Source organism: Rattus rattus, chromosome 9, assembly GCF_011064425.1.
Source record: "Rattus rattus isolate New Zealand chromosome 9, Rrattus_CSIRO_v1, whole genome shotgun sequence".
Lineage (NCBI taxonomy): Eukaryota > Metazoa > Chordata > Mammalia > Rodentia > Muridae > Rattus > Rattus rattus.
Window position 1 is genome coordinate 94,455,435 of NC_046162.1, and position 20,036 is coordinate 94,475,470.

General features: G+C 40.7%; 1 protein-coding gene across 1 annotated transcript in view; it reads left to right on the forward strand.

Moving 5' to 3' along the window:
• The window catches only part of Ywhae (tyrosine 3-monooxygenase/tryptophan 5-monooxygenase activation protein epsilon), a 38,318-nt gene that overhangs the window by 7,133 nt on the left and 11,149 nt on the right, over positions 1-20,036 (forward strand). Inside the window, exon 2 of the mRNA XM_032913603.1 lies at positions 16,114-16,313. Coding sequence (XP_032769494.1) covers positions 16,114-16,313 — 200 coding nt within the window. The remainder of the gene's footprint in view (positions 1-16,113; positions 16,314-20,036) is intronic.

Genomic DNA, 20,036 nt, shown 5'->3' on the forward strand with positions numbered 1-20,036 from the left:
CTCACTAAACAGAAGCAAGTTATGAGGGGGTCTTCAAAATTTATTATGAAATTCAGAAGTTGGCATGAATGTGCCATTTGATATTACCAGTTTTCGTGCACGTGTTTTAAGTTTTGGAGGCACTGACTGCTCTTTCAGAGGTCCTAAGTTCAGTTCCCAGCAACCATATGGTAGCTCACAATCATCTGTAATGGGATCTGATGCCCTCTTCTGGTATACTCCTATAAATAAAATAAACCTTTTTTAAAAAAACCTTTAAAAAATAAAAAAAGTTTTGGAGATAGAACTCAAGTCCTCATGTTTGTATTGCAAGTATTTGATGGACTAAACTGACTTCCCAGTCCCTATTTTTATGTCTTTTATTTTTGGTGATGACAGGGTCTCTCTGTATCCTTGACTGGCCTGCAACTTGCTTTGTGGTCCTGGGTGGCTTCAAACTTGTGAGTTATTCTGTTACTTCTGCTCAAGCAGTGGAAAATGGCACGTGTTCACCATACCCAGCTAATTTCTTTTTAAGACAGGGTCTTACTGTGTACTCCTGGCTGGCCTTCAGTTCACAGATCCATCTGTCTCTGCTGTGTGCCACTATGCCTGGCCTAATTTTTATTTTGAGACATGGGTCTTGTTTCCAGGCATATGCTACCATAGCCAGGTTAGTTTTCTCACTTAAAACTTCCTAAGCTTTGTTCTTCCACCACAGATAGTGTATATCCATGTCCTGAGAATTTTGGCTTTCTTCCAGTCTTGCATTTGGTAGAAAATAAGATAGACGAAAGGAAAACTGAAGCTCCGTAAGTTGTCTGTGTCTTAAGTGGGGATGGGAAAAGTTAGGATGTGATAGCTGCTGATGAACAACTAGCTGCCATGCCTAGCTCTTTTACGGTGTTAGAGCCAAATATGCTGTTTTATTTTGTCTGCTTTGAGCTGGTTCTAAGTAATACTTAAGAGACTTAGAATTGGCAACTGTACCTAAGGTCAGAACTTTGCCCATAAACATTTATGGACTTTCTTGTACTTTATAACTATGCTGTCAAAAACACCAGATTTTGGGCCTGGAGAGATAGCTTAGCAGTTAAGAGCACTGCCTGTTCTTCTAGAAGATTTGGGTTCAATTCTCAGCAACCACCTGGCAACTCATATCTGTCTATAACTCCAGTTCCAAGTCTCTGACACCCTCACACAAGCATACATGCAGGCAAAATACAAATGAACATGGAATATAAATAAGTTAACAAACCATCAGATTTTATGTAGAAAACATAATTACCATGATATTCCTTATCCTTTTTTCCTCTTTCTCCTGCTCTTCCTCTCTTCTGTATTGAGGAGTGAACCCAGGACCTTCACATGTGCTAGGCAGATACTCTGGCTCAGCCATTAAAGGCTAGGCTGACAACCAATCATCAACATGTTTCCTGGTTTATGACCTTGAAATTTAATCTCTTAAAATTAATTTTTGTGGAGATGGGCATGTGCATCAGAGTGTGGCGGTCAGGGGACTCCTCTTTTACCATATTGGTTCTAGAGCTCCTATCTCTTACCATGACCTTTTTTTTTTTCCTTCTGAATCCCAGGATGACATTGAATTCAGATATCCTCCCAATCACCATGCCTGACTGGAATCACTACTTTGAATATGTATAAAGAGTCAATCTGAAGTTGAGTGCATTCTTTATAGACTAACACCCAGGAGGCAGACACAGACTTCTGGTTTGAGGTCAGCTTGGTTTACGTAGTGAATTGGAGGCCAGCCAGAATTACACAGAGAGACCTTGTCCTAAGTTATTGACAGTGGTCTCTGTTCTGTGCAGGGTAATAGAATGGCAGGGTAGTGTGTTCCCTGTTGGTTCTAGTTGGTAGTGATATAAGATGCCACTCTACTAACAAAACCTTGATAGTGTTTGCCCAGTTGATTCCCTGCACCACATAAAATGGGCATGGTAGCACATACCTGTAATCCCAGCACTCAGAGGCAGGAGGACAATAACTACTACATAGTAAGTAAAAGGCAGGCCAGACTGGGCTGCATGAGACTGACTCAAAAAACAACCCCCCCCAACACAAAAAGAACCCCCAAACAAAAAGACAGTCATTTTCAGCCAGTCCTGTTGCATTACACTTGTAATTCTAGCATTTGTGATGTTTAGGTTGGAGGATTCTGAACTGAAGGTCAGCCTGGGCTACATAAGTCAGATTATGTCATAAAACCCTGTCTTAAAAGACAACCATTGACTATCATAATACATCTTTAAAATAACTTAATTCTGTTTCTTAAGTACCATTCTTTTTTTTTTTTAATTTATTTATTTATTTTTATATGAGTACACTATAGCCATCCACAGACACACCAGAAGAGGGCATTGGATCCCATTACAGATGGTTGTGAGCCACCATGTGGTTGCTGGGAATTGAACTCAGGACCTCTGGAAGAGCAGCCAGTGCTCTTAACCACTGAGCCATCTCTCCAGCCCTTAAGTACCATTCTTAAATGCTATTCTGTCTTGCCTCAACATGGTTCGGCTGATGCTACATGCCTTTAATCAAAACACTTTGTAACTAGGGATTGGGGGAATCTCTAGGTTGGAGGGCAGCCTGGTTTAAATAAACAGCAAGTTCTAGACCTGCTGGGGCTGCATAGTGAGACCTGATTTCAAGAAAAAAGAAATGACCTGCAAAGCAGGCACCACTCATTTTCCAGATAAATATTAAATGAGACTGGGCTGGAGACATGGCTCAGCAGTTAAAAATGTTCGTTGCTCTTGCAGAGGGTCCAGGCTTGGTTTCATGAAGCAACTCACAGCTACCTGTTTATTCCAGTTGTAGGAGTCTCTTTTTCTCTTCTGGTCTCCACAGACACCTGCATGCATTGGGTGTACATATATACACTCGGGAACACATACAGTAAATAAAGTATTTTTAAAAATACACTTAAAATCTAAAAAAAAAAAAAATTCGAGATTTAAGTGAGGACAAAAAGGTAACATTATTAGTCAAGTGTGTTTTACTCTATAAAAGTGTAACTTCCACTTCCTAGAAGTGTAACTTCACACTTGATGTTTGTGCAGTAAGCATCATTGTAAACATCAGTCCTCCCTTCTCTCTGTTCAAGACAAGGTCTCACAGAGTGCACTCAGGCTACCCTTGAACTTGCTTCCTTAACCTAGATGGCCTTGAACTTCTGGTCCTCTCATTGAAGCTCTATTCTTAGTTTTTAATTTTATAATGTGGAAATTGCTTTGGGGGCCTAGGGAGATAGCTCAGTCTGTTAAGTGCATGTCACAGACACTGAGTTTAAGCCCCAGCATCAAGTTAAACTATTGTTGCTTGCCATTCCAGCATGTTTGTAATCCTCTCTCAGGAGGGAGGGAGGCGGTACAGATGAATCCCTGGGGCTTCCTAACCAGTTGTCATAGCCTAATTGTTGAACTACAGGACTTGGTGAGAGAAGTTGTTTTTAAAAACCTAGATAGAGCTGGGTGGCATGGCATGCCTCTGGTAGACAGGTAGTCAGACCTCTGGTTCAAGGATAATGTGGTATACAGAGTAAATTCCAGGATAGCCAGGGCTACACAGAAAAACTTTTTCTAGAAAGGCAAAAAAAAAAAAAAAAGTAATTTAAAAACATTTTCCTTACACTTTTTTTGTGAATATGTGTATGATGCATACTCTTACAATAATGATGGTGAAGTGAGAGGACAGCTGGTAGAAGTTTGTTCTTTCCTTCTTCCATGTGGGTTGTAGAAATTGAACTAAAGTCACAGAGCCCCTTTGAGCCCCTACTGTGTATTAAAATGAGATCTTACTGTGTTACTTAGGGTTGAATGGGGGGACACTCAAGTTGTCTTCCCTCAGCCTCTCCAGTAGCTAGAACTTTAGGGGTGCAGATGTGTGCTACACTGTGCCTGGATGAAGTTTTGCTTTGGGTATCTACTTAAATCTATTTTAGCTACAGAGTTTGGGGGGGGGGCACAGTTCCTACTGTGTAGCCCAGGATGATTTTTTTTTTGACCCATAATCCTGATACCTCTGCCTCATTTGTGCTGATTATGAGCATGCGCAGAAGTTGGCTGAGCTAAACCTTTATAAAAGCTAACTCATGAGGTGGAGGCAAAGGGTCAGGAATCAGTGTCATCCTTGGCTGCATAGAAAATTCTAGGCTATCCAGCACCCTGACTTAAAAAATAAACAAATGGGCTGGAGAGGTGGCTCTGCAGTATAAAGAGCACTTAATGCTTTTATGGAGGACCCAGGATTGATACCCAGCACTTTTACAACCATCTATAACTTCAGTTCCAGGGGATCCTGTGCCCTCTTTGGAACTTGTCCTTGGCTTCCAGGCATTCGTGTAGTCCTAGTACTTTGTAGGTGCAAGAGGCCAGCTTCTACTATATAGCAGAATTCAGGGCTAACCCAAGTTATCCAACATCTCAAACAACAGACACAATACAGGGCTCAATAGATGGAGCCCTCTAGGAGCTTAATTGATTCTCATAGCTTGTAGTGTGTGTGTACTTTCCCATGTATGTATGTATGTATGTATACCACTTATGCCTGGTATTCTTGGAGGTCAGAAGATTGTTAGGACCCCTTGAAGTTACAGAATGTCTCAGCTGTCATGTGGGTGCTGGGAATTGAACCTGAGTCCTTTGCAATTTGCGAGAACAATTGCTCGTAATTTCAGCATTACTTCTCAGCCCTTTGGCATGCAGTTTTGAAATGTGAACAGATGAACAGAGGTTAACTGATAACCATACCCTCTCACTGTAGTGTCCCCCCTCCCCCCCCTTTTTTTTCCCCCGAGGCAGGGTTTCTCTGTGTGGCCCTGGCTGTTTTGGAACTCTGTAGACTAGGCTGATTTCAAATTCACAGAGATCCACATGCCTCCGCCACCCCCCACCCCCACTCCTTCCCCCTTGAGATTAAAGTCTTCATTTACCTTCATTTCAGAATGCTGCTGCTATTTTTCTTAGTCTGTTTTGTCTTACATTTTATCTTCCCATATTACAGATTACATAAATACTATCTTCCAGTTTTCTTCCCTTCATTTTTTTTTTTTTTTAATTTATATGAGTACACTGTAGCTCAGAAGAGGGCATCAGACCTCATTACAGATGGTTGTGAGCCACCGTGTGGTGCTGGGAATTGAACTCAGGACCTCAGGAAAGAGTAGGCAGTGCTCTTAACCACTGAGCCATCTTCTTTTTGTCATCTTAAAACCTAGAAGAATAATTATGTACTGGTCATTAGGTAGTGCTTAGCTATCTTACTTTTGTATGTCTTAGTATATAGATGAGATATTTGGCAGCTGAGAGTAGTTGCCAACAAGTCAAGATTAGCAAATGAGAAAGTTTACTAAAACATGCTATGTGCACACAATGTTTTCATAACAGAACTCAGTAATTTGTATTTTTCTGTGTACACATTAAAGAATTTCAAAATTTTGACTAGATTGTCAGGAGAATTTAAACTTTACTTACACATATGCACTGTGTGTGCCCATAAGGCCAGAAGAGGGTGATGTTGGATCCCCTGAAGCTGAAATTCCTGGCACTTGTAAACTGTTTGATGTGGGTGCTGGGAACAACTCTGTAAGAGCAGGGAGTGCTTCTTAGCCACAGACCTGTCTCCGGTCTCACTAAGAGTAAGAATAGTATTTAAGAATACTTTGTTGTTTTACCCTAAAGAAAAACCTTGGGGTCAAGACCCATTGTTTCTCAGATACTTGATTAGGTTAGCATCACTTATTAAACTCTGGGATTTGGTCTGCATCTAAATTTATCATTTTATTTTTGGATATGCTGTTGATTGTACCAGCTGACTTTTTACCGTTTTGGTGCCTGTAGGCTAGTGATCTTCCTTTTGAGACAACGCCTCCTGGAGCACAGTCTGGACTTCAGTCCAGATATTGCTAATATCAGAGGGATTTCAGGCGTGCACCACCACACAGACTGCTTTAGCCTCTGGAACTTTTCTTCAGAACTAGCTATTTGTTTTTATTTTGCAGACCTTATAGTAATTTTCACTGTAGGTGGTTGATGCCCATCATTCTTTCTGTGTCTGCCTCTACATTTCTGTTGATAGTTACTAAATTCCTTTCTACCCTCCTAAACAGTTTTAGTGGGTTTTTTTGTTTGTTTGAGGCAGGGTCTTGTTCTATAGCCTTGGCTAAGATCTACCTACTTTTGTATACCTACTGCTGGGATTAAAGGCATGTGCTACCATGCCCAGCCCCCAACCTTGTTTTTGTTTTTAACTATTTTTATTTATTTATTTATTTATTTATTTATTTATTTATTTGGTCTTTTTTTCCGGAGCTGGGAACCGAACCCAGGGCCTTGCGCTTGCTAGGCAAGCGCTCTACCACTGAGCTAAATCCCCAACCCCACTATTTTTATTTTTTGAGACAAGGTTTCTATGTAATCTTGGCTCACCTGGAACCAGGCTGTCCTTGAACTCAGAGATCAACCTGTCTCTGCTTCCCTAGTGCTGGTATTTACCACCACCACCCAGCTGTTTTCAGTTTTTGTTTTTCCAGACATGGTTTATATGTGCAACAGTCTTGTCTGTCCTGGAACTCATTCTGTTAAATCAGTCTGGCCTAGAATGTTTTTCAGTTTTTAAAAAACCCATTCTTCTACTTTTTTTGAAATGGCATCCATTTTATAGTCCTGGCTGTTTTGGAATTTATGGAGTAGCCCAGACTACTCATGTCAGTCTTTCTGCCTTAGTCTTCTAATGTTGGGGTTATAGTCATGGCTTTATCATGTACTTTTCAGTCAATGGGTTTTCTTTTCTTTACAAATACTTTCATCTAATACAGCATAGGAGCAATAAAATTTTCTAATTAAATGATTTTTGTGTGTTTGTACTTGCGTGGCTACTATTGTGCACTAGTGACAGAGGACACTTCACAGGAGTCAGTTCACTATAATGTGTGCCTTGCCAAAGCAGTTTCTTAAAAAAAAAAAAAAATAGGGTTGGGGATTTAGCTCAGTGGTAGAGCGCTTGCCTAGCAAGCACAAGGCTCTGGGTTCGGTCCCCAGCTCCGAAAAAAAAAGAAAAAAGAAAAAAAAGTATTTATTTGTATGACCAAGGGGCTCAAATGGGTATTAGATTCTCTGGAGCTGTGGTTACAGGTAGTCATGAGCTGCCCAATGTTGGTATTGAGAATAGAACTTTCTTCCAGCCTCTTTTTTTTAAAGATAGGATTTCATGTAGCTCAAGCTGACATCAAACTTCTCTGTGGCTGGAGGTGACATTGAACTGATGCACCTGCACCTACAATCTCAAATGCTGGGCTTACAGTACAGCACGTGTCAGCTGTCACGTAGTGTAGTTAGGAAGGAAAATGTAGCAGAAAACAGGAGTGGTGGGGCTAGAGTTGTAGCCCAGGTGGTGGAGCGCTTGCCTGGCATGCATGAAACTGTTCAATCTCTGGGACTGCATAAGCCCAGCAGAGAGCTATGTGCATTCAAGAGGATCAGTCAGTGGTCATCCATCATAGTGCAAATTGAGTTTGAGGCCAGTCTGGGAAGCATGAGACCTTGTCTCAACAAAAGAAAACCACAGGAGCTGAAAGGAAGAGAATGAGGATGTTAAGTCAGAAGCTCTTCTCTGTATATCATCAAAAGTACTGATACAGGGCTTGTGCACTGGACCTCACCATAGCCTGGGTTAGAAAACTGGAACCAGAGTATACAAAGAGCGTTGTTATACCTAACTTCTAAGGGTTGCTTTTAGCAGGCATATTACCAATGCTTAGAACACTTGCTGTGGTGCACCCGTGGAGTCTCCTTCCACTTTGGCCCGAGTTTACCAGTCAGTTGATTATTATGTTCCTGCCTTTATTTTTTTGAAGACTGTTTCATGTTGACCTTCAACTTGACTGTGTGACTAGCATCTTCCACATCCCATAGGTATATATATATATACCTGGTCTTTTTTGTTTGTTTTATTTTTAAAAATTGATTTATATTTTTGTGTGTAACTGCTAGACGTTATATATTTGCACCACATATGTTCCGGTACCATGGAGGCCACAAAAGTATTGGATCCCCTGGTGAGACTGTAGGAAAGTTTCACTGGCAGCTTTCCTGGTTCTGGGATTTCAGGGATATACTGCAGTGCCTGGCTTCTGTAATGCTCATACGAGATTTGGAAGAAAGGATACTTACTCATGAGTGCAGCTTTTTTTAAATTTTTTTTTTTTTATTTTTGAGAAAGGTCTCACCATGTAGCTTTTGTAGCTCTAGCTGTCCAGAATTCACTATGTAGACTAGTCTAGGATTGCCTTTAGCTCAGAGATTGCCTACTTCTGTCTTCTGAGTGCTGGGATCAAAGTTGTGTGTGCATGTGCACACGCACGTGCAAACACCCCATGCATGATGACAGGGCAGATATTGAGCCCACTTATACAGCAAAATTGTTTATGATAAAACTGGAAAATTGTCACCAGGTAGTGGGGCACATGCCTTTAATTGCACCCTTGGGAGAAAGAAGCAGATCTGAGTTTGAGGACAGCCAGGGGTACATAGACAAACCCTGTCTCGAGGAAAACCAATAAAATTGTCAAGTCTGGCAGAAATTTAATGTTTAAAAAGCAAGTTATAAGTGAGTTTAACCCTCTGAAGATGCCATTGTAACTAACACTTTAAAGTGTAGTCCTATCAGTAATCAAATGTTCTGAAGGTATATTGAGTATCTCTGAGACAGGTCTTTCTATAGTCCTGGCTGTCTTGTAACCCATTATGTAAACCAAGCTAGCCTTGAGCTCAAAAGATCTGCCTGCCTCTGCCTTCGCAGTGTTGGAATTTATGATGTATGCCTTTACACCCAGCTCATTCTATATAATTGTTAATTCATATCTGCTCTCGGAATTGTCCAAATTTGGTTGGGAAAATGAGTCCATGGGTTAAGAGTGCTTGTTTCATAAGCAGTGAGGGCCTGTGTTCAAATCTCCATCACTACATGGCACTTTGGATGTGGCCAGGCACTTTGGTTCTGGAGCAATGGCTTTCAACCTTCCTAGTGCTGCTGTGCTAGCCTTTAATACAGTTCCTTAGGTTGTGATGACTCCCGACTATAAGATTATTTTCCTTGCTACTTCATTAACTAGTTTTGCTAGTGATGAATTGTATAAATATCTGTTTTCCAGTGGTCTTAGGCAACCCCCATGAAAGGGTTGTGTGACATATCACACCCCTTCCCCCTAAGGAGTCTCTGGATCCACAGGTGAGAACTGCTGGTCTAGAGGATGCTGGGGTGTGTTGACTTAAGAGTTAAAAGCCCCCCACCCCACCTCCCAACCAACCCCCAGCCTAATTCTTAACTTCAGTGAGAGACCCAACTAAAGAGAACAAGACAGAGATAGAGCAGGGCATCTGGCATCTTCCTTGGCCTCATGTGAACGTTCACTTATACCACATATACATTTACACAGTTTTAAGTGCTCAGATGGTGACTCATCCTTAGAATCTTAGCACTTGAGAGGCCAAGGCAGGAGGATGGCTGTGAATTTGAGGCAGCCTGAGCTTGCATAGAGTTTTAGGCCACCTGGGTAACAGCAGTGTGAGAATCTATTTTTAAAAAAAAAAATCCAGGTTTTTTGAGGGAGTTTTCATATATTGTGGGTTGGCCTCTCACTTGATGTAGGGGATGATAACCTTGAACTTCTGATCTTTGTGCCAGCATTTGAAGTGGTGGGTGTGGCTCAGGTTGCATCTTTTTTCTTTAAGATTTATTCATTTTATGTATGTGAGTACACTGTTGCTATCTTCAGACACACCAGAAGAGGGCATTAGATCCCATTACAGATGACTGTGAGCCACTGTGTGGTTGCTGGGGATTGAACTCAGGACCTGGAAGAGCAGACAGTGCTCCTTCCTAACCATCTCTCCAGTGCTCAGGTTGCATTTCTTGTTAACATTTATTACTTTTTTTTTTTTTAAGATTTATTTATTTATTATATATCATTACACTGTAGCTGTCTTCAGACACACCAGAAGAGGGCATCAGATCTCATTACAGATGGTTGTGAGCCACCATGTGGTTGCTGGGATTTGAACTCAGGATCTCTGGAAGAGCAGTCAGTGCTCTTAACCGCTGAGCCATCTCTCCAGCCCCATTTATTACTATTTTATGTAGGTTTTTACCTGCATGTGTATCTGTGTACCACATCTGTGCCTGCTGTGAGCGTACTGGTCCTCTGGAAGAATAGCCAGTGCTTTTAATTTCTGAACCACCTCTCCAGACCTTGGATTTCTTTTCTATGTTTTATGGTGTATACTTTTTTTTTTTTTTTTAAGATTTATTTAATGAATGTGAGTACACTGTTGCTGTCTTCAAACACACCAGAAGAGGGCACCGGATCCCATTTCAGATGGTTGTGAGCCACCACGTGGTTGCTGGGAATTGAACTCAGCACTGACTGGAAGAGCCATCTCTCCAGCCCTTATAGGGCTCCATATAGGAGGTACTGGGGGCGTCAGGTAGAAAAAGGTTGCCTTATCTCTGTTCCTAGATAACAGCAACAGCATGATCTCTTCTTCACTTGGAAGACTGGCTTGTTTAAAATTCAAGCTGGCTGTGGTGGTGCATAGTTATCTCTTCCAAGCATTTGGGAGGTGGAGAGAGGAAGGAGGAGGAGTTGGAAACCTACCTAGGGGAACATAAGACCTTATTGCAAACAACAGCATAAAACGACATAAAGCTTAATATTGTTACTAAATTATTGATGAGTTTACTATGTTTAGTAAAAGTTCTAATTTTGCCTACATGATCATTATTGGTTTCTTGCAGTTTGTGTAAATATTATGGAATTATTTGAAAGCAGCCCAACAATAGAGGAAGAAAGAACTAGCACAACCTGAGTAGGGTGTGGTCTGGTTGAGTTTTGTCTTGGTTGTGGTTTGCAAGCTGGTCTGGGACAATCCCTCTCTCATCATCAGGGGGCTCAGACTGGTTTATACAAAGTGATTATTGCCTGTGTTTTAGGGTGTTCTCATTTGGTTTGGGGGTTTGAAGGGGTGTTCCCTGGTTTCCAAGGTGATTGCAGATTAAAGACAGTTACTTAATCCTTGCCTTCTTCCAAGTGAAGGAGACATACTGATTGGCAAAGTCAGGCTTTCGTCCTGGTTTTAGTTTTTTGTATATGCCTGCAAGCATGAGTAGGTGCGGATGTGTGCATGGAGATGTCAGAAGACAACTCTGTGGAGTCTCTGCTTCTACCACCTTTGCCATGACTTCTAGGGATCAGGTTGCCACACATTTATGACAAGTGCTTTTACCCAATGAGCTGTTTTGCCAGTGCTCATCCCAATTGTAGTTACTATCTAATAGGTTTAAGTGAGTACCTGAGCTTTTTTTTAAAAGCATCTAAGCACCTGTTTCAAGTAGATATGTTACTGTTTACCATTAATCATAGAAAGTATTAAAAAAAAAACACAACCAGTCAAAGTTCTACTTAAAGTCATATCAATGTTCTGTCTCTACTTTGGATTTTTGTTTTGTTTTGGTGTGCTCTGTTTTTGTTTTTGAGACAGGGCTTCCCTGCATAGCCCTCCCTGGATGTCCTGGAATTTACTGTATAGACCAGGCTATCCTTGAACTCGGAGATCTGCCTGAGTGTTGGGATTAAAGACTATACCACCATCCATGCCTAGTGCCTAGTTTGTCTTTATCCTTTTTTTTTTTTTTAAGTGTCTTTGCCTTTTTAATGATACCTAATTTGATAGCCTTTTAAACTGTGGTTTAATTGGCTCTTAAATTTTTTTTAAAGGACACATATTATTGTGGATGTATGCATATTCACTGTACTGTGTACAGAGGTCAGAAGATAGGACAGTCTGTTCTCTCTCTACTCTGTGACTTTATAGCTTGAACACAGGTTGCTAGGCTTGGCAGCAAGCGCATTAGCCTGCTAAACCATCTAGAGTCAATGCTGCACTTTTTTGTTTACATTTTCTTGATAATTTCTAGCAAAGAACTGCTATTTTGATGGTGATTTTTATTTTCTGTCACTATCATACATACAATCTTTTGTAACCTTGGTTGGCTTGCACTTAAGGTTTGTGTCTTGGCTTTATTGTTCTGACTTTAACCAGATACCCTTGGCTTCAGTTTCCTGTCATCCTGAGTGCTCTGGCCTTAGGAATATTGCTGACAAGCCAGCATGACCTTCAGTTTTATTAGGAACTATTGAATTAGACCCTGGGGTAACTTGCCAGTTTCATAATAGATACTTGTATCATTTAGGTATTTCACATATCCTTTGTAAGGTTAATCCTGCTAGGTCTATTTGATATAGAATTAAGTTTACTGTATGCCAGGGGCCATGAGATGGATCTCTCTACAAAATTTAAGAACTCTCTACAGAAATTTTTACCTGGTCATAGTGGTTACATTCCTTTAATCTCATCAGAGGGAGAAGGGCATATTTCTATGAATTCTAGGACAGCCAGGACTGGGAATACCAGACCCTGTCACAAGAGAGAGAGAGAGAGAGAGAGAGAGAGAGAGAGAGAGAGAGTGTGTGTGAGTGTGTGTGAGTGTGTGTGAGTGTGTGTGTGTGTGTTATATCAATGTTTGATTGCCTGGTGCCCTTGAAAGCCAGAAGGGGTTGCCAGATATCCTGGGTTGGAATTAAGAGCAGTTGTAATCCTTGACATGGGTGCTAGGAATTGAACTTTAGGTCCTCTGCAAGAGCAGTAAGTATTTTTAGTGCTGAACCATTTCTTTTTTTTTTTTTTTTTTTTTTTTTTTTTTTTTTTTTTGGAGCTGGGGACCGAACCCAGGGCCTTGCGCTAGGCAAGTGCTCTACCGCTGAGCTAAATCCCCAACCCCGAACCATTTCTTTAGTCCTCAAATTTCTTTCTTAAGCTTGGGATCTCAAATCAGGATCTTTAGAGAAATAAAGTGTGTTATGTGTATAGATATGTGTTTCTGAGTGCAGATATCAGGGAGAAGGGTGAGACATTGGATCTCCTTAGAGCTGGAGTAGGAAGGAGGTTGTAGGTGGTTATAATTTGTCTGGCATAAGTGCTAGAAAAGGTTCTGTTCTTTACGAGGACAGTATACATACATTCTTAACTGCTTAGCCATCTCTCTTGCCTCTCACCCCAAGGTTTCAAGGTTCATGTCATACCAATTTCAACCCTAGTTTCTTAACATTAAATTTTCTGTTATTTTAGGGGTTTTTGTTTTGTCTTGTTTTTGTTGTTGCTGTTGTTTGTTTTTTAAAGACAGGCTCTCATTTGCCCAGGTTATCTTTAAAGGAGGATGACCTTGAACTCCTGATTTCTCATGTCTGCTTTAAATGCTGGTGTTACAAAATTGTGCCAATATGCCATCTTGAATTAATTAATAGAAATGGTCTCAACTGGATGGTATTGATAGACACTTTGGGGAGGCAGAAGAGTCCTGAGTTCAAGGACAGCTATACAGAGAAATCCTGTCTCAAAAGCAACAACAAAAACCCCAAAATAAAACAATAAAAATGATCTCACTGTGTAACCCTGGCTGGCCTGGAATTCACTAATCTAGACTATTACCACACAGTGAATGAAAATGACCCAGAACACAACAGATCTAGTGTGTTTGATTTAACATAGTCTATGACGTCTTGATATTATGTTTCAGAATTTTTATGCAATAGTGATTTTCAGCAAGCCACTCACTCATTGTCCTCTAGCTTCCAAAGTCTAAGAGGACTAGATGGATGGCTCAGTGGTCAAGAGAGCTGCTCTTCCAGAGGAGTTGTGTTTGTTTTCCAGCAACTCACAGCTAGGTTCAGGGGATCTGATGCTCTGCCTTTTAGCCTCCAGCACTAAGTATTCATGTAATGCATAGACATATGCAGCCCAAACACCTATTCCCCCCCCCCCCACAAAAAGGAAAGAAAGCTAGCTAATTGTCAGGTGCAAGTGGGGTATGCCTTTAATCTCAACATGCAGATGTAGGAAGATTTGTGGAAATTTGGTGCCAGCCTGAGCTATATAACAGGAACCCTGCTTTACTCCCCAGCCTCTTAAAAAATAATTTCAGAAAATGTGTTCAGGCTATACAATATGGCTCAGGTAACAATCTTTATCATGAAGGTTTCTTGTTTTTGTTTTTTATTTTTTTTGATCCCCAGAACCCACATGGTGGAGGGAGAAGAGACCCAAAAGTCTGTTACCCCAAGTAGTGATCCAGTCAGTAGTTGCAGTTCTTCTCCCTCCTCCCCTTCCCCGGAGCTGGGGACCAAACCCAGGGCCTTACCACTGATCTAAATCCCCAACCTGAGTTGCAGAAATTTTGATCACATCTGCTACAGAGATTTCATGAAATGTTAGACAAGTTGATTGAAGAACTTTATGCTAATAGGTTAGTGGGAGTCCTTGAATGGCCAGGTTGGTCCAGAGTTGGATCAGGCAGCTTTTGTGCATAGCTTTGAAGAACACTGTTAGGGTTATGCTTCCATTGATGGTATTAAGAGAATAAGGGGACTGGAGAGATGGCTCAGTGGTTAAGAGCACTGACTGCTCTTCCAGAGGTCCTGAGTTCAATTCCCAGCAACCACATGGTGGCTCACAGCTGTCTGTAATAGGATCTGGTGCCCTCTTCTGGTGTGTCTGAAGACAGCTGCAGTGTAATTATATAATACATACATACATACATACATACATACATACATACATACATACATACATCTTTTTAAAAAAAATAGAGAATAAGGATGAATTACATGGAGGACTTCATAGGCCCTCCTTGTAGACATTCAGAGGAGATTAGACCTTGGAGGATTCACGCTGATGCTTGCTGTCTCTGCGTCTGTTGCATAAAGGAATAGAACATTTTAAAGATGAAGGGCCTGAGTTTATTGGGATTTTAAAAATAAATGTTTAATACTGGTCATTTAAGAATTTATTAAAAATTAGGTGGCCCTGCCAAATATCTGAAGACAGTTCACCCCTCCAAAACAACTAAGAAGCAACTAGAAAGAAGATGGAGCAGAAGTTTAACATCATCATCCCTTATGGAAATGCAGACCAAAACCACAGTGGGGAGCTGAGAGCATAGCTTAATGGTTGAGTGCTTATCTAGCATGTAACTGGCCTGGGTTCAGTCATTTCAGCTATCATACGTAAAGAGGTAGATTTTGAAACATAAAACTCAGATTGCTAATTTGGAAAACACTCTAATTTTTATGAGACGACTTCTAACTAGCATTCCTAGTGCAGGGGTTACAATTGCAGCTTAAACTATTGCATTTGGCTTAATATAGCCTAATTCACTGTGTGATAACTCTTGGCTAATGTATACTTAACTCTCAGAGTATTACTATATGCCTCTGCTTGTTAAAGTGTAGGTTCTTGCTTCTTAACACCAGGGACTCTGAATCAGTAAATCTAAAGGTCTAGTTGGTAATAGACCTTTGTTAAACCACCTTTCCCCTTTATCTTTATCGTAGGTACTCAGTATTTATTACATTTTCAGTTTTTCCATTGTTATTCACAAACCATTAATATTTATTTATTTATTACTCTATTTGGACTATCTCAAGATTATCGGGTCCCTTTTCTTTGCTTGCCATCTAGTGGTAACAAATAAATAGTCACCAAAATTTCTACCCACAGAGGAATTCAGAGTGTGTCGTCTTACCCCTTTTCCCCCAATATTGGCTGTCCTCAAACTTAGAGAAATCCTGTTTCAGCACTTGGTACTAAGATTATAGGCAAGAGCTACTGACATCTAACTCATTGATGGCTTAGTCTTCTAAGATTGTAGGCATGCATGTATGCTGTCCCCCCACCTCCCTGCTTGACTTGACTCACTTAATGATTATAAAGTTTTAATTGGAAAGGATGTGTGCTCCAGATTAAACCTAGGGCTTTTGTGTTCTAGCTGGGCCAGCTCTTCCTATGTAGCTTTGGCTGGTCCCATACTTTTGTAGCTCATAGTGGATTTTGAACTTAAGGCAGTCTTCCTGCATCAGCCTCCTACTTCTAGATTTCCAGCCCTCCTAATTATCTCTTGTTTTCTATTAGCTTTGCAGGGGAAAAAAGATAACCATGAAAGGGATGGGTCAACAAAACTTGCTAAATCTATAGTCTCCTTTTACCATTTCCTGCATAGAAATGGTGGAATCAATGAAGAAAGTAGCAGGAATGGACGTGGAGCTGACAGTTGAAGAACGAAACCTTTTATCTGTTGCATATAAAAATGTGATTGGAGCCAGAAGAGCATCCTGGAGAATAATCAGCAGCATTGAACAGAAGGAAGAAAACAAGGGAGGAGAGGACAAATTAAAGATGATTCGGGAGTACCGGCAAATGGTGAGTTCTTAACCATTTTGATGTGATACTGTTTTGTTTTGTTTTTGTTTTTTGAATATGCGTGAGCATTTGTCTTTACCTATCTTTGTATCTATCATGTGTGCACCTGGTGCCCTTGAAGGCCAGAAGGAGGTTAGAGGTGGTTTGTTGTAAGCTGCCATGTGGGTGCTGACAGTTGAACTTAAGTTCTCTGGAAGAGCAGGCAGTGCTTCAACAGGGCCTCTCTTTGTATCCCTGGCAGGCCTGGAACTCATGGTGTTGGCCAGACTGGGATTAAAGGCATTGTACCACCACACCCAGCTTTTGATAGCATGTTTTTTTAAAGGAAGAATGATTGTTTCTCCAATATAGGTGACATTGAGTTAATTTGCAGTTTTAGTGCCATTAGTTTCTGTATCTCTGTTAAAACTGATTAATTTATATAAAGAACACATTTATTTTGCCCACAGTTAAGAGTTTCTGTCCTGGATTGAAGTAGATCTTGAATCACTGTTTGGGCATTTTGGATGGCAGTGACAGCGTACATGTCTAAGAGCAAAACTGCTTTTATCTTGAGCTAGGAAGCATAGAAGACATTTATCCAAGCCAAAGCAGTGACCAGAAATAGTAGCATTTGTGACAGAAGTAACAGGGTGGTTTTTACCTGAATGTCCTAAATTGTTGCCTTTTATGTTTATATTTAATACCTGGTAGAGAAAGGGGACCTGTTTGTTTGAGTATCTGGCTAAATCTCAGGCCTGTAGCATTAAGTAATTTTAGGTCACTGCGTAATATAAGCTACATAAGTATATATGTAAATGTATTTTGTATTTTTAGCATTTCATTTAATCTTGATTAGAAATTACAGCTAGAGAGTATTTTGGGATAAAAGCAAAGAGCTGATTTAGAAGTTGCACAGGGGGAGATTTCTCATAGGGAGGTACAGTACTCAGGATTAGGCTTGGGGTGCACACTATGCCACTGAGCTGTGTTCAGCGTAGGTATTACATTTTGAACAAAACACATACAGAATAAATGGAGTGGTTGCTTTTTCTATGGCTATTGTAAAGCACTTCATTGACTGCTTGTAGTGACTGACTACATAGGGCAACTTCAGTTTTTTGTGTTCACATATTTATTTGTGAACAAATAGTTCATTTATTTGTGTATGTGCACGGGGTGGTTGCCATGGTGCATGTGGAGATGAAGTCAACTGTGGGAGTTGGTCTTTTTATACTTTGTGGATCCCAGAGCTTGAACTGTCAACCTTGGCCATAAAACCCTACCTACTGAGCCATCTTCCCAATTTAATAAACATTTGTGTGCCACTGTGTACTAAATAATTGGGTATAAATACTGATGAAACTGAATTACTGTCTTTATGGAGACTCATTCTGGTTTTTGTTTTTTAATAATGACAATTATTGGGACTTTCAACATTCTCAAAAGAATTTCTGAGATTAGTTTAGATAGACTGTAAGTGTATGTATATCCAAAAGTGGGGCCTCCTAGTGCAGGTAGAGCTCTTGTCCAGCATGAACAAGGCTTCGGGGCTTAACGTAGGCAACATTAGGAGTTAATTAAATAACCCTGGGAAGGTAGCTATTACATTATCCCAATTAATGGATGATGAAAACGGAGATAGCACTTAAGCAGTGTGCCAGAGGTCTTATGGAGGTATGTTGGGATTGTCATTACCCTTAGATACTTTAGAACAGAGAATATAGTTGACAATTTGATATTCCTCGGGCATGAGGAAATTAAGAAAAATTAAGGTTAAGACTGGAATGCAGATGGAGAGACGGGAAGTAACTGGTCAATTGGGAGATAAAGTCAGTAGTCTGAAATCTAGATAAGCCTCTCAGTAGAAATAAGAAACTCAGGAGGAGGAGACCAAGGATGAATGGCCTAGGATAGGGTAGAAAGGTAGGGCTGATGAAACACAGCAGGTAAGGAAGATTAGATTAGTGGTTTCTTTTTTTTTTTTTTTTTTTTTTTCTTTTTTTTCAGAGCTGGGGACTGAACTCGGGGCCTTGCGCTTGCCTAGCAAGCGCTCTACCACTGAGCTAAATCCCCAACCCCTAGTGGTTTCTTGATAACCGTGGTGATGTGTCAGGTACCTGGAGAGATGAACTGTAGTTATTTTGTGAACGAGGGAGAAGGGCATGGTAGAGGTAGTGATGTGAGTATGAGGTTTCAGGGAGAGCTTTGGAGTGATTGTAGGTAGTAGGAATGGATCTAAGAGAATGTAACAATGACTTGGTCTTTGTTGAAAAGCTACCAAGAGAGGTGCAGGCAGCCTTGAGTTAAGGACAAGATTATAGAAGAAAAACAGGAGAATTCTTTTTAAAATGTTTGTGAATTCATTGAAAACTGAGAGCAAGATATATGTGAGAAGTTAGTCAAATTGCCTCTCCTGACTAATCCTGGAAGAAATATAAGCCGGGAGCCTGGCACTCCAGTGCGGTTTGTACATAACAGGTAGGAGCTCATAGTTCGGCTTCACAGACCAGCATGTTGTGCAAAGGTTATATAAGGCACAGCAATGTCTTCAGAAAAAGTCTGAGAGATGGAAACGTCATTTACCCTAATTCTTCTGTAGAAAGTAGGGAAGGTCATGAGTGTTCCCTGTGTTCCTTCTCAAATTTGTTGGCACTCCAAATTCTTTTCTTGAGAAATAGCAACATTGGATATTACCATGGCCATGTCACAGATTATATACTCATATAACCTTAAGTCACCCCAACATGTGTTCAGGGATGCCACGTGCTTTAAACCAACAGAGAGACACATGTCAATGTTTAATGTGGCCTACAGATGGGGCTGGAGAGAGATGGCTCAATGGCACCGACTGCTCTTCCAGAGGTCCTGAGTTCAGTTCCAAGCCCACATGGTGGCTCACAAACATCTGTAATGAGATCTGATGCCCCCTTCTGGTTGTCTGAAGACAGCTACAGTGTATTTAAATTAGAATAAATAAATCTTTAAAAAAAATTTTTGGCCTACAGATTTTTTTTTTTCTGTTGTAACCGGTTCTTGATCTCTACAGTAGAGTGAGTGATTGTAGGAACATATTGGTACTGAAGACAAAGTGGATTTGAATTTTGACTTTTGTCTTGGAATTGCTTTGGTTCAAATCCTGTAACATTCTCCTTACATAATTGTTGTGGTGCTGGGAATTAGTCCATTCACTCTCCTGTTTTTTTGAAGTTCTTGTAAGTTGATGGCCTTTGGGCAAATGTTCTATCTTTAAAATAAATGAACACACACACCACACATGAACACACACACCACACACACGATTTATTAGAGCGACTTACAGACTGTGGCCCAAGTAGTCCAATGATAGCTGTGTCCTGACAGAATGGCCAAGGATCTAGTAGTTGTCTTGAGACTAGGTGTTGGAGCAGTTCAGTCTAGAGCTGGAGTCTCTGGGAGGTGTAGAGAGAGCTGCCAGTTTTCAGTTGGACATCGGAGCTTCAGAGGATAGGTTCTAATACCAGGAAGGGATGGTTCAGGATAGATGAACTTGACAGAGCACCATCCTCCTTCATCCTTGTCATTTTAAAGCTGCCACCAGAAACTGTGGCCCAGGTTTAGGTGGGTCTTCTAACTTCTCGTGATTTGGGATGGGTTTCCCATCTCAAGTTGGCTGTGTTTTAGTTACTTCCAAGTATATATAGTCAAGCAGACAAACCAAGAGTAGCCATCACAGTTGGTACCTTATAATGGGAATTAATTCAT